The sequence below is a fragment of the Channa argus genome, chromosome 6 (assembly GCF_033026475.1).
Source record: "Channa argus isolate prfri chromosome 6, Channa argus male v1.0, whole genome shotgun sequence".
In the NCBI taxonomy this organism is placed as follows: Eukaryota; Metazoa; Chordata; class Actinopteri; order Anabantiformes; family Channidae; genus Channa; species Channa argus.
Window position 1 is genome coordinate 8,616,784 of NC_090202.1, and position 14,521 is coordinate 8,631,304.

The 14,521-nt window shown below is 40.9% G+C and overlaps 1 protein-coding gene across 1 annotated transcript in view; it reads left to right on the plus strand.

The window, feature by feature from the left end:
• The window catches only part of schip1 (schwannomin interacting protein 1), a 199,827-nt gene that overhangs the window by 50,240 nt on the left and 135,066 nt on the right, over positions 1 to 14,521 (plus strand). The window contains exons 6-8 of the mRNA XM_067506909.1: positions 9,293 to 9,357; positions 9,517 to 9,588; positions 10,065 to 10,200. Of these exons, the coding sequence (XP_067363010.1) occupies positions 9,293 to 9,357; positions 9,517 to 9,588; positions 10,065 to 10,200 (273 nt within the window). The remainder of the gene's footprint in view (positions 1 to 9,292; positions 9,358 to 9,516; positions 9,589 to 10,064; positions 10,201 to 14,521) is intronic.

A 14,521-nucleotide genomic window follows, 5' to 3' on the forward strand; every position in this document is an offset into this window, starting at 1 on the left:
ATTTGCCTAATTATCTAACTTTGCTTTATTACACTATTAAACAGCACCTTTCCAATGTCTTTTGGTTTGTAGGGGCCGTTTAAACTTGCAAAGAGTCTTGGTCCCAGTCCTTCCACTGAGAGCTTTGGTAAAGGCACATATAAAGGTTAATACAGTTTAGAAGTCTTAAACCTGATCCGATGCAAAATAAAGTTTCAAATAGAATCCCATTACCGTAACTGAAAAGCCCTCAGGGAGCTTGTGTTCCTTAGTCTGCATCTCTTTTACTACTCTTTCTACAACTGCCTTTACAGTCTTATTAAGCAACAATGCCGATCCCTCTGTTTGTGCATAATACCCAATAAAAGAGACTTTATAGTTGCATACATTTACTTCAGCTCTTTGCATATATATTGCTCTCCACCCAGCAGTGCAGTCGTTACGTACAGTGATGTTCTGCTCAGCTGCCGGGTAGGACAGGTAGTATTGAGTGGCGTTGTAAAAGAAGCTGCTTTACTGTGTGTTTGTTCTGGCATGTTAACGGCAGCCTTTACAGCTCAGATTATAGTCCACCGGGGGATCAGGGACTGCTAACTACACAGGGAAGATGCTGCAGGCGAAAGGACGGAGGGGAAATGCTAGTGTATGTTTCCTCGGGGTGCACATGCAAAGTGAAACTCAAAAGATTCACCTGTTGTGTTTCTCTCCTGATCTCATGTATCTGGTAGTGTTTAAGCGTGGTGTCCCCCGTTATATTACTTATTTAGCGTGTGAAAAAAATAGAGCTTCAATATATAAATCAAGTTTAATTACGTTAAAGGAATATGCATAATGATTTCATGTTTGAACAGTGATTTGTTGGCTGCACAGCTTTCTTGTGCTGAGGGTCCTCTGATCTGTAGTTGTCTTTTCATAAGCAACACAAATTACATGTTTCTAATAATTTAGTTATTTAAGTGCTACAATTTTCCCTTAATATATAAGAAAGAGTTCATAATTTGATATAACCTGAAAGTAAGACTGGAAGCTTTTTGTTTTCACTTAATAATTTTCACTCAATATTTTCACTTTATGGAGTAAATGAAGACACACACACACAAACGTGCACAGGTAATGTGTGCACAGAATGGTGGTTCACCATGACACCACACAGATGCTCGTCCTCTTGCCGAGACACCCAGAGACCCAGTGAAACGTGTGCATGTGTGTGTTTGTGTCTGCACTATGTGTGATGTGTCTACTGTCCTCATCTCCCGCGTCCGGCCTGTGTAATATCTTATGTAATATCTTTGTTTCTGGCAGTGATGCGGTGTTGTGGCTTCTCCCCGTGGTTTAGAATTTGCTTGTTTTTAGGTGCCTCTATCCAGTATGCAGCTTTCTCTCTGACACCATCAGTCTTAAGCCGAACCTCCAGAGCAGAAAGGAGGACGCTGTGTGTGTCTGTGTGTATAAGAGAGTGCAATAGAAAGAGAGGTCCGTTCTGATTGCAGGGTCACTCAGGGACAACAGTGTCTGGACACCAAATCCCAAATGGACACTAGCAGATACACACATACGCAGGTGCCAGAGGACACAGGGTCTGGACGGGAATGGCTACAGATAACAGCACCTGTCTTCAGTTTTTGCTATCATGTTCACACACACACAACACACGGTCTACTGACAGGTTCGGCGTCCCTGTGGTCGAGGAGAGCGATGAGAATGTGAGTGTGATGGCAGAGATGGCGCCGGCTGGCTGGGCCAAAGGACCCAAGGGAGGCTTGACTGATAGAGGCTGCCTCCAAGTCCTCTGATTAGTGCATGTGCGTGAATGTGTGTGTGAGAGAGAGAGAAGGTCTAAGTAGCACGGCAGATGGTACGATGGTGTTTGAAGCAGTTAGGGTACCATCAGCGAAGGACCAGGTTATGACAGCTTTTTGGCCAAAGGGTGACTGGAATAAGTCCTAGCCTCAAGGTTATGCCATTATTAGGTTATGAGTACCAGGTGGTTTGCTAGAAAGGATTCACAAAGGGAAAGAGAAGAAATTGATGGGTTTTTTTGGTAAATTGTCTATGCTTGTTTGAAGATAGCTGTTGTATTTTGCAGTCATAAAATGTATCTAAAGTATTGTAATTCCCTTGTTTGAACCACCTGCACTGCATTTACTGTGTTTAACTGTATGTTTTAACTGTACTAAACTTATCTAACAGCTAAACTTCATATCAAGGAAAAAAATGTTTAATTATTAATATGATAATGTTGTTTAATGTGGGCGTCAGTGGACAGAGGGGACACCCGTCGAATGCAGGGTCAGCAGTTTGCAGCCTGTCTCCCCTTGGCCATGTCTCCATGTGCCCTTGGGATAGACACTGAACACTGAACCCACCTAACTGCCTAACTCCAGCTTTGGATGTTGCAAGAGCCAGTGCTAATATATGATAAAATAATAATATTATGAACGCACACACATAAAAGCAAATGTGTGTTTGTGTGTGTGCGCGTGTGGATGTCTTCCATATGAACGTCTGTCTGTGTGTGCAGTTTTCCGGAGACTGTGTACCACACTTAATTGAGTTCATCAGGAAAACAAACACAGCTGTCTAACGTTCTACAGTGCTGGAAGATGATCGAGTGACGACCAGGAAACTGTTATGCCAGCACTTCACATCCGAAAGCTCATCAAGTATTGAAGAGGAAAACCAACTTATACTGCCAGACAGTGGGAAAAATATAAGACAAAACACGGAGTGACAAGAGGAAAGAAGTCGACACAAAGAAGTAGTAGAACAAGGGAGGTGAAATTCTACTGCAGCAATGAAACAAATAGATTATGACTTTGTGTTATTACAGGCTTTTTTTTTTAGACGTGTACGTGTGTGTGTTTGTCTCCTCTCTTTGTCTGTCACTCCCTTCTCCCGGACTGAGTTAAGGGGGCATTTAGAGGAGCCGGAGAGCTATTTAAATCACGTGTGTGAGTGTTAGTATGTGTGTGGATCAGTTAGAGGTGCAGAGGACAGATTTACACCCCATGTACAGGAGAGATGAAGGCCATTTCCCAGGCAGGCCATTTCTCTCTTTTTCCGTTTCCCTGGTTGGCTGGCGTTGGTCCAGTTTAATTTCTTCAAAGCCCACAGGCTTGTTCTTTCACCTCCACATCCCTTCTTCTTGCCTCCAACAAAGAACCCACTTTTTACAGACTCTTCTTTAACTCCCTCGCCGACTCTCGCCCGAATCCTTTTCTGTCTCTCTGCAAAGTGCTGCCTCTTTATCTTTCCTTTGCCCTTTGTCCCCTACAGCTGAGGTATCTAACCTCCCTCGTCCCTCCTGACTCTGTCTACTATGTTATCTCCACACTGTACTCCAGCTTGTTTCTCGTCGTATGAACTCTTAACCTTCCGTCACAACAAGTCCCCTGAGTTAATTATCCTGTAATAAAAAACTGCCACGTTGCATGAATAATATGTTAAGTCCAATGGCATAGAAGTAAATTAAATCAATGTTTACCATCTGAATAGCCTCCTCAGTCACCTGATCCAAATATAATAATATCTGTTTTATTCAGTGTATATTAAGCGACCACTTTAATGAATCGTCACCCCATGTTCTACAACAGTCCAAAAACGCAACAGAGGTGAAAGTCCCTTTGTTTGTTCGGTTATTGGGCTGATGATGGGTCAAGCTGCTAATTTCACGGTCAACATAAAGTCTTTTCCCTTCTGACGCTGTTTTCATCTTTCAACTTGTGTTCGGTAAACTCATTGTTTATTGTCCTATTATAGAAAATGTGATGTGCAGTTAGGTTTTAAAACAGTACATTAACAAGATGACAAGACAGCAGGGACACCACAGACAACGGTGAGACAATAAAAACGATAAAAACAACTTGGCAGCAAAGACAGTAACGCTAAAATAAAAAGCAATTGGCAGTATAAAAATCAGATATATCAGAAGTGTGGCAGCATGAAGTGCAAACAAATGGCAGGGAGGGCGACTGTTAATGAGTATGAGCCAGTCAATCTTCGGCAAATGAAAAGTAACACAGCAACCAAAATTGGTTTTGTCCTCGTGTGATTTATTGTTGTGCCCTAAAGGCAAGAACTGCTTAGATTGGTCAGCACAGGATGGTTTTGGCCTTCATGAAGACCTTGCCAGTTGTAAATATTCCTAAAGTGGGCTTAACTCACACATCCTTCTTGACACCTCAACAAACCTGTCAAGCCTTTTGTTAAGGACAGTATGGTTGGCCACCAATAAAAAAAGGATAAATTATTTTCTGTCACATTGTGTATGGACATATAACATATTACCATTATTACACAATGAACACAAGTTTTCTGGGGAGAATTTAAAAGGTCATGATGGGCAATTGTGCAAATATATATTCATTACCACGGTTTCTGACAGGCTTTCTAACTTTCTTACCATTGTCAGTCCACTTTTCCTCATCCCTGTCCAGAGGAAAAGCAGTACATTGTTCATCTGCCGTATGCTTTTTCCTCTTTCTGCCGGCCTGTCATATTTAATTTTCAGTTATTTACTTATTTACTTTGAACGTAGCGTTATAGAGGAAAAATTGATGAAAGAGGAAAAGGCTGTGGATTGAAAGGGAATGATGGAGGGGTGGATGATGAAAAAGGGCTTGTGGTCTGTATTTGTGTCAGGAGCTCCATTTCCTCTGTTGTTGTATGGTGTACTGTGGGTTCAAGGTCCCTTCTCCATCAGAACATCTCCCTCTTCCTGCCTGCCTCCTTCTCTCCTGCTCTGCCTGACTCTGCCATAAATCCACCAACACACTTATTTGCACGCACGTACACGATCACACACATACACACACACACACACACACCAATCAATACAAGCCTGCTTGGCACTGCCAAAGCCCAAAATGACTATAGATTTTCTGTCGACTCTGCCACTAAATTATGTAAACCTCTGGTTTATGTTCCTGTACTTTTTTGGCATTCCTGCTACAGATGGGACGGGGTTTTCCACTGAGGCAGGGATAGAAGGATACAGAATAAGAAAAGACTGTTATTCTCACCGGGACCAAATGTATTGTTTCACCATCTTTGAATTGGTAAACAGTAATTACAAAATGTATATATTATAAACTCAATGTAGGTACCATTATTTTTTTATCATTAGGAAAAATGGTCAAGGACTGTGTTAACAAATCTATAGTCAAATAATGAAAATGATGTCAAGTTTCCATCTTCCTTAATAAATTATTTAAAAATTGACTTTATTTAATTTCAGATAAAAGCACATTTGTCTATGTTTAGTGTGCATTAAATATTATGTTGATGAAAAACATTCTATGTTTTACTGTTTTTGTTGTTTTACACATTTCAAAATAAGTGAATGCAAAGTTTATTAACCAACTGGATAATTAATTAGATATAGGTAATGTAAATATTCCAGAGCAAATGACTTGAATGGTAAATGTGCAATGGTTATAAGATCATTTATCATTTAAAACAGTAGATGGTGCCTGAAGCACAACAACAACTACTCTCAGTTTACAGTCGACTTAACTGGCTTTCTGGAACTGTTTGCACCATAAAAGAGACAACAAAAATGGACAATATACTGTGGACTCTGAGGCTTCCTGTTGCTAAATTAGGCAACTTTGCAGCACTTTACACTCCTACACATATATTTTAAGCCATTTTGTCACAGTTGCAAGTATCATATTTTTTCATGACTTGTCTTCTTCAGTCCTGTTCTGTTCTTCACCATTTAGCAAACTTTATTTTGAAAGTGGATAGGAAGGCCCTTATGTCATGTGAAATGTGGGCTAACTTACAACCCCAATTCAAAAAAATGCTGGGACGATGTGTAAAACGAAAATAAAAACAGAATGCAATCATTTGAAAATCTCATCAACCCACATTTTTTATTCACAATAGAACATAAACAACATATCAGATGTTGAAACTGAGACATTTTACCATTTCATGGAAAATATTAGTTCATTTTGAATGTGATGGCAGCAACACATCTAAAAGTTTCAACAGGGGCAACAAAAGGCTGGAAAAGTAATTGCTCCAAATAAAAAAGCTGATGGGGGAGCATTTGATAACTAATTAGGTTAATTGGCAAACAGGTCAGTAACATGACTGGGTATAAAAGAAGCATTTCAGGGAGGCAGAGCCTCTGGAATGTAAAGATGGGCAGAGGTTCAACAATCTGTGACAAACTGCATCAAGATTTTTGAAACAATTTCAGAAAAAAGTTCCTCAATCACAAATTGCGAACACTTTGAAGAGCCAACCATCTACACTATATAATATCATAGTCCTGCAGACTGAAGGGGAGAGGGGACCATCCAGCTTGTTATCAGCAGTTCATAAGCCTGCATCTCTGATGGTATGGGGGTGCATCAGTGTCTATGGAGTGGGCAGCTTGCACATCTGGAAACATCAGTACTTTTTAGCACCATCAGTGCTGAAAAGTACATAGAGGTTTTAGAGCAACATGTGCTCCCATCCAGACAACGTCTCTTTGAGTGAAGGCCTTACATATTTCAGCAAGACAATACTAAACCACATACAGCATCCATCACAACAGCATGGATTTGCAGTCCACAATCTGGCAACAAAGCCTCAGGACTGTTGAGCAGCTAGAATCCTGCATCAGACAAGAATGGGACAACATTCCTCTCTTAAAACTACAGCAACTGGTCTCCTCACTTTACAGACAATTACAGACAATAGGAGATGCCACACAATTGTTGCTGCCATCAAATTCAAAATGAGCTAATATTTTCGAGGAAATGGTAGAATGTGTCAGTTTCAACATATTATTTGTTGTTTATATTCTATTGTGAATAAAATATGGGTTGATGAGATTTGTATATCATTGCATTCTGTTTTTATTCATGTTTCACACCAACTTTTTTGAATTGGGGTTGTATTTAAAATAATGAATTTAGTGTATATGCCTACAATATTTTATTCAAATTTCTTACCTTCAAATAGGAATTTTCCATAAAAATGGTATTTCAGAATGGGGATGTAGGGGGTCTTCCTATTATCAGGATGCTCTCATATTTAGTCTGGAATCCTGTGTAATTACTATGTGTCGTTGGATGCAGTCATGCAGTTCATTACCTTTGCCATTTAAGCTAACTTGTTAAATGTACCACTGATAAATTGGAATTAGTTCTAACACTGAATCAAACCTAACTGACACTTTAAGCTTGTGCTAATGTCTGTGAGTGAAGCCAGTATTTGTGCTTAATAGATACACGTTTGTCCATGTGCAAATCCATACATTACCGTATGTTTTTCTTGTGTGTGTGCAGCTTTTTTGTTTAAAGGTGTGTCTGTGTGTGTGCTTGTGTTTCTGAGGTGAGCTAATAGTTTGTCTGACCGGGCCTGTGACAGGGCCATCAGTAACTCTGAGGGGAAATTGAAATGATCGGCTCATTCAGTCTCCCAGCAACTCCATTACCCAGAACCTCACAACACCCACACAAACAAACACCCACACCCACACACACACACACACACACACACACACACTCACATCTCCTCTCCTTGTTCGTACTTGGTCTATATCTCCATCATTGCCACTTGCTCCATGCTGTTGGTGCTGTCTCTTTCACCATCCAAATCTCTCTCCTGTATCTCACCGACTTTAAGTTATTTTGGTGTCTTTTAAGTTCTTCCTTTTTTGCTCTATTTTTCTTACCCTTTCAGTTCCTTTTTATCCTCTCTACCTTCCTCCTGCCTGTCTCAAAATTCTGAAATGGTACTTTTCTCTTTAAAAAGTGTCTGAGCAGTTGTGTATGTGTGGGAGTGATAGACTGTGTAGGAGAAAAACAGCTCTGTCCAGGATTGTATTAGGGATTTGGAAAGGCTGAGGTGACACCGACTTTCAAAGAAGATGAAAGTTCATTGGTGCTTGGGCTGTACAGAATCCACAGTCGAGCAGTAGTTATGTTTGCACAGATCTTCTTTTCATCAGAGAGAAATTGAGAGGGAATGACAAACAGTCAGAAGGGGCTGAAAAACAGCTCCTTGAAGGAATCATTAATCAGTAGTCAAAGTCCTTGATTCTATCTAATGAGCTGCTTGTTCCTTCTGGGAGGCAGAGTAATGAGAAAAACAACACTGAATGCTAGAGTGACAATCGCCAAACGGCTAAACAAGATAAACCTTTTTATTTAAACATATGACACGGTGTGTGCTGATGTGTTTCAAAAATGCAGTAAGACACTGTTTCAGTGAAATGTCTTTAATTACTGTATACTTCAAAATGAGACTCATCCTAAGACCTTTAATTTACTGGTTATCAAGAGGAAGGCAAATTAGCTTTATAAGCATGCAGTAACTACTGCAGTGTTTCTTTTTTCTTTTCATCTAGTATAGTAGTAAATAAAAAAAAAAAATTTCCAAGTTTCTTTATAATGTATCATCTAATAGAAGCCATATCGTCTTTTATGCACACTTCATTAGGCAGCAATGGAGCAATCAAACACATAAAAGTGGGGAGGTTTGCAGGTTTAATTGCAAACACACACACACACACACACACACACACACACACACACACAGGAGAACAACAGGATGTAGCCGACATAGCTGGGGCAAGAGCTGCTCCGTGCCCTGATGTGACCCTCTTGGCTCGTCAGGAAGAACTGCTCCACTTAAACTTTGTTGCTCCCTTGTAATTGAATTAGTCTGCTCAATTACATAGAGGCAGGCCTGTCCTCATTACACAGCACTATTAAAGCACTAGGATGGAGACAAGTGGAGCAGCAGCAGCAGCAGCAGGCCGGGAGCAGAGAACAGGGCCTTGAGTCATTTCAGTCGAAGTGTAAAGTTTACTGCTCTAATCTCCAGTGTGTCTGCTACATCTGTGCAACACCTGTGCCACCGTTCGTGAATTATGTCCTGCTCTGACTTCTCTGCCTTACCTGTCTGTCTCTGTTTGACTTTCCTCTCTGACACTCTCTGTGCTTCTGGGGCCAAATGCTTGGAAGGTGCTGAGACAGCAGTTTGGCCGAGTTCTTCCTACGCTTACTTCACTAACTTCTGAAGAAAACATCTAACAGAGTCAAAACGCTGCCAAACCACTTGCTGCAGGGTTCCCTGAGCTCAGCACAACGATCACACATCTGCCAAGCTTTCACTCACGCTTGCGCGCCCACACACACACACACACTCGCACACACACATACAATGAAGGGATCTCCTTTTGCTGCAGAAGCTTCGCCTAGTGTCTGCACCAAAGCCCCATTTCTGAGATGTCAGCTGGTTTTTCTTTTTAATTTATGTCTCTTTGTCTCTCTATTTGTCCCCTCTTCTGTCTCTCTCATTTACACAGAAGCAGCTAAAGAACTTCCAGAGTGGCTTCGAGCATGTTAACGATGGTGGTTTCCAGCTTAAGAGGTGGGTGTACACACATGCAACCATAGTGCAGAAACACAATGAGCAGCCTGCCCATTTCCCTGCAGACAAGACCAAATGTGCAATGTATATAATTGCCTCAAGATTGAATCTGTATGTTTGTGTGTGTGTGTGTGTGTGTCCCCTTCTCTCCTTTCCCAGTAATAACCTGACCACAGACCTAGACAACAACATCAATATCAACATGCCACCCATTGAGACCAAGGTGTTGATGTGAGTCTCTCGCTTATCTGCAACTAAAAAGAACCGCTGTGTGTTATTATTTAGTATCCATACGACACTGTATGTCTAATAAAATAGAAAATACCTCTCTGAAAGCTTCATTTCTGACCTGCAGTACCAAAATGCTGTAAGAAATAGAGGAAAAGATTAAAAAAACTACAGATTTTGCGTGAAATGTGATTACATTTTTATTATTTTACTCCCATTCTGGTTGTCCACATTTTAAAAGAGATTTATATTAGAAAGACATGTTTGCCAGAAGGGGTCACCATTGGAAACTCCAGCTCTAAAAGATGAAGATTATTATAGTATGAATGAGTTAGTATTGGGATGGGTGGATTAGTGCATGAACTAACTGTAAAGAAAATTAATTTCCCAAATTGAGACTTTAGAGTTAATCATAAATCCATTACATTTACAAGCCCTGTCTCTGCATTTATATGTTATGTCTTCTGGAATACATACAGTATTCAACAAGCCTGGCAAGACTTCCACCAGAGACAGGAAGTGGAGAAGAGGAGCCCCTCCCCACCTTCCCTCTCCTCCTCTGACAAGATGAGCATGTCAATCAGCATGACGACCCTATCAGATGGCAGCACCCCTGTAAGTCACGTCTATTGGTCTAACATGTTCTCCGTTTGTCAAAGATTTCCGATAACACGGTGACTGACTTGTGTTTCAGGATTCTGTGTCTGTGTGTGTCTTTTGGTGCATTTGCAGTGATTTTTTTAAAAATTTGTGCTTACTCTGTCATTATATGCATCAGGATCTTTCAGAACAGGGGACAATGCGTATATTCCTATTTCTATCCAGGAGGAGACAGCATCTCTCAGCTGATGTCTTCAGTATGCACACAACCAGCCACTTCACTGAGAGCACAGAGTAAATATACATGGGCTTAATCTGACTTACACACACTCTCTCTCTTACAGCCACAGTGCAAATTGAAATCAGCAGAGCAGCCATTCTCATTCAGCACATCTTCCCTTCATTTAACCAGACCACAGTAAATCCCCAGGATTTTCTTTACTGGGTCTGTTCTGGTCATTATAATTCTATACTAAAGTCGTCCGCTGCCTTCTGGCTGAATAACAAGTGTGTGTACTCTTCTCTGCTAATCTCCGAGCCCGAAGTCAACAGGCAGGTTAAATCTCAGACACGGCCGGGAGAGTTGTGTGTATGAGCACACTTAGGTGGTGATTGTCCACTCAATCGCCACAGAGGTAAGCTTTTATGCTTAAGACGGCTATTTGATTTACATTCTTTTGGCTAAAAAAAATGGGGGGAGGTCACGCCGGTCAGGAGTAAAGACATTGGTGAGAGGATCTAATTCATGCTCTCTTCTTAGCTGTGATGCACTAATGTAATGCAGTGCACAGTCAGTGTTCAGGCCAAGATGCTTGTGGATAAAGTCATCAAGATTTCCATCAGGTTACACGCAGACCCAAAGTAAACACTGGTTGTGTTTGAAATCCGCTGGGATGCCCAGGAAATGCTTAGCTCAGTGGCTCAGACCTGCTGACGAGGGCAGATGATCATCTCGGAGAGAAGGCAGGCGTGTGTGTGTTTGTGTGTGCCTTAATACCCTAAGGTCAAGGGAAATAGAGGTGGAGAGAGAAGGAAGATGAAAAACAGATGTTGCTTCACCGGTTGAATGTGCTGATACTGTAGAGCCACTCTCCCCTGTGGGAAACCGAGACTCAGCGTCTCCTCTCATATGATTTCATGGCTGTGAAAGAAATTGTTTTTCCCGATTGCACGTGTAATCTGTTTTATTATCTTACCTCTGTGTCACTTCACATGCTTTCCTCTGCTGTCCCTTTTATTTGATTGTTCTTTGTGTAAACTTACGCTTCCTTGTTCCACGTGACACGTCCACCCTGTTTGAATTTCTAACAGTTTCGCTTGGTGTTGACCCAGCGATACATTTTTAAAACGCACCACACGGGGGATGGGGTCATATGATCCTGAGACACAGTGTCCATCTCTAAAGTGATTGAATTTGCAACCTTTGTGCCTATAACATCAGTCTTTGACAAAACATTGCGTTACACTGCAGTATGTGTGTGTGTGTATGTGTGTTAGACCATGCTTCTTTGTGAATAGCCCACATTAAACAAGGTCTTTTTTTTCATCTTGGTTTGTTTTTAACTGTGAGTGTAATAGTCTCTGCAGTGTATGACTGAGTCTACATGTGACTTTTTACTCTTTCACACTATAACTTAGCTCACTCATTGCCATGGCAATCCTGCAAAATAGAGCAGCTCTGGATATCTCTCTTTATGATCGATCCCTGTGCTCCATAGCAACACCACGGAGCAAGGCAGAAATTATAGGTTTCATTAAAGAGGAATCTAACAAAACTCTGTGCCTTTATGCCCAGATATGAATCAACTGTCTAAATTTTTATTGTTTCATAATACTGAACCACATCAACACACATCCACCCCCACGACAAGTACACACACCCGTATGCACACATACACAGTGAGCACCCACAAACACAGGCGCATGGACACAGACCACTACAGCTCCAATTTCAGACTGTCTAGATGATAAATGTCTTTTTATAACCAGACATCAATCAATACTGTTTGGGGGATGGCCCAATGTTGTTCTAACAGTATTGCCATTAAATTACGTGAGAAATAAGGACAAAAATAAATATACAGCAAAAATTGAATCCTGCAAACTGTGTTTGATGTTCAGTTGTTTAAACTTTGACGTGTTTTTAATCTCAGATTTCAGACTAATGTCCAGTTTTCCGTCTTAGTCCTTCTCTAATTGCTACCATGCTACAGTATTTGGATTCTGCTGCTGTCCAGTACCTTGGTGCTGATCTATGTTTGAGACGTAGTAGCTTAGTTTTGACACAAGAGGGAGATGCTGGATAGCAGTGGAGTTCTTTTGCACCTTAGGAGTACTTGGACCAGTCCTGGCAGATAGACTGTTTGACAAATTGGAAAAAATAACAACCTCGTGATCTCAAAGCAATTTAACCCTCTTCATATCTTAACTACTGTGTGTAAAAAATCTTTAAGCATTTACACATCGGCACTCTCGTCAGTTCAACAAGAGAATGGAGGTACAGAATGTGTATTTCTATGCAGTCTTGCTTTAAGTATATAGTCATGTTCAAAAGTTAGTTTTGTGTGTTTGTCTGTGTGTAAAAACATGATAAATAAAAACCATCTGATCATAGCGGTTATAGTATTAGGCAAATGCAACCTCATACAAACAACAACATTTGAATTGTTCGCCATACTATCATTAATTTATTTTTAAAAAATTAAGCCTAAAAAACAACACGTGGGCAATACTAACTACCCCCTACTGCTTTCGTAGGATTTCAGAGTATAGAGTCAGAGTAAGTTGCAGCCAGGTGCTGCTAATAATCAGCCCTTGATTAATTGACCCTCAGCAGGTCTGCAGACCTATTTAAAAGCAGAGGTTTTGGCAGTTTGCTGGTCTGGAGCATAGGGTGTGTATTAACATAATGCCAAGAGGGCAAGACATAAACAATGGTTTTAGAGAAGCAGCTGTTTCAACGCGTCACTCTAGAAAGGATTATAAAACCATTTCCAAACAATTTGGAGTTCATTGTTCTACAGTAAAAAGATTATTCACAAGTGAAAAGCAGACAGATGCTAGTCTTCCGAGGAGTGGACGTCCCAGCACGTTCAAGGTCAGACTGTGCAATGCTCAGAAAAATTCAAAAATACCCGAGAGCTACATCTCAGACCCTCACAGGCCTCGCTGTGCATGTTAAATGTTAAAGTTCATGACAGCACAATTAGAAGAAGACTGAACATGTGTGGTTTGTTAGGAAGGATTGTCTAAAAACAACATGAACACACGACTGAGGTTTGCAAAACTGCATCTGAACAAACCACTTGACTTCTGGAACGATGTCCTATGGACACATGATAACAAAGTGGAGTTGTATGGCCTTAATGCCCGGCTCCATGTGAAAGCCAAACCCAGCATTTCAGCAGAACAGGATTCGGGTACCTTCAAATCACTGAGTTGATCATGAACTCTTGTCTATACCAGGGTATTCTAGAGGGAAATGCACGGCCATCTGTCCAACAGCTAAAGCTTGGTCGAAATTGGGTCATGCACCAGGACAATGATCCAAAGCAGACCAGTAAATCTACATCAGAATGGCTGAAAAAGAAATTAAGGTTTTGGAATGGGGTGGTCAAAGTCCAGACCTCAACCCAACTGAAATGCTGTGGTGGGACCTTAAGAGAGCTGTGCATAAGCAAATGCCTAAAAACCATAATGAACTGAAGCGACATTTTAAAGAACAATTTGCCAAATGTCTTTCACAGCGATGCAAAAAGCCATACAGGACATTATCACTTCAAGTTATTGCCTCTTAATGTGGATCTACCAACTATTGAATCACGGGGTCATCGGGCACTCGGGGGTGCTAGTATTGCCAGCATGTTTTCTTTTTGTCATTATTGTTATTATTGGTACCATATATATTGGAATCGTGAAAAAATGTTTTTGTTTAACCTACTATCATCAGAGGATTCTTGTTAGTAACAAAATTAACATCAAATTTAAAGAGATGGTACTGACTGTCTATATGTTTCCTCATACAGTATACAGTATATGTAGTAGTGTGTGTACAGTACATGTACTGTGTGTGTGTGTACTGGCTAGTGAAGGGCACACAGGGGCAGGTTAGTCCATCTGGCCTGCTAAGGTGCAAAGCAGCACCACTGACCACCAGCTGTCACGCTTCCCGGTCTCTGACCTCTCCATTAATGTTCTGTTAGTATTCCCCTCCTCCTCCTGTGTTCTGCCATGTCACAGTTATTTTTGTCCTTTGCTTTCATATTTAATGCTTTGTACTTTTTTTCTCAGGCCCCTTCTGTATCTTTCTTGTTCTGGCTCTCTGTTTCATTCCGCC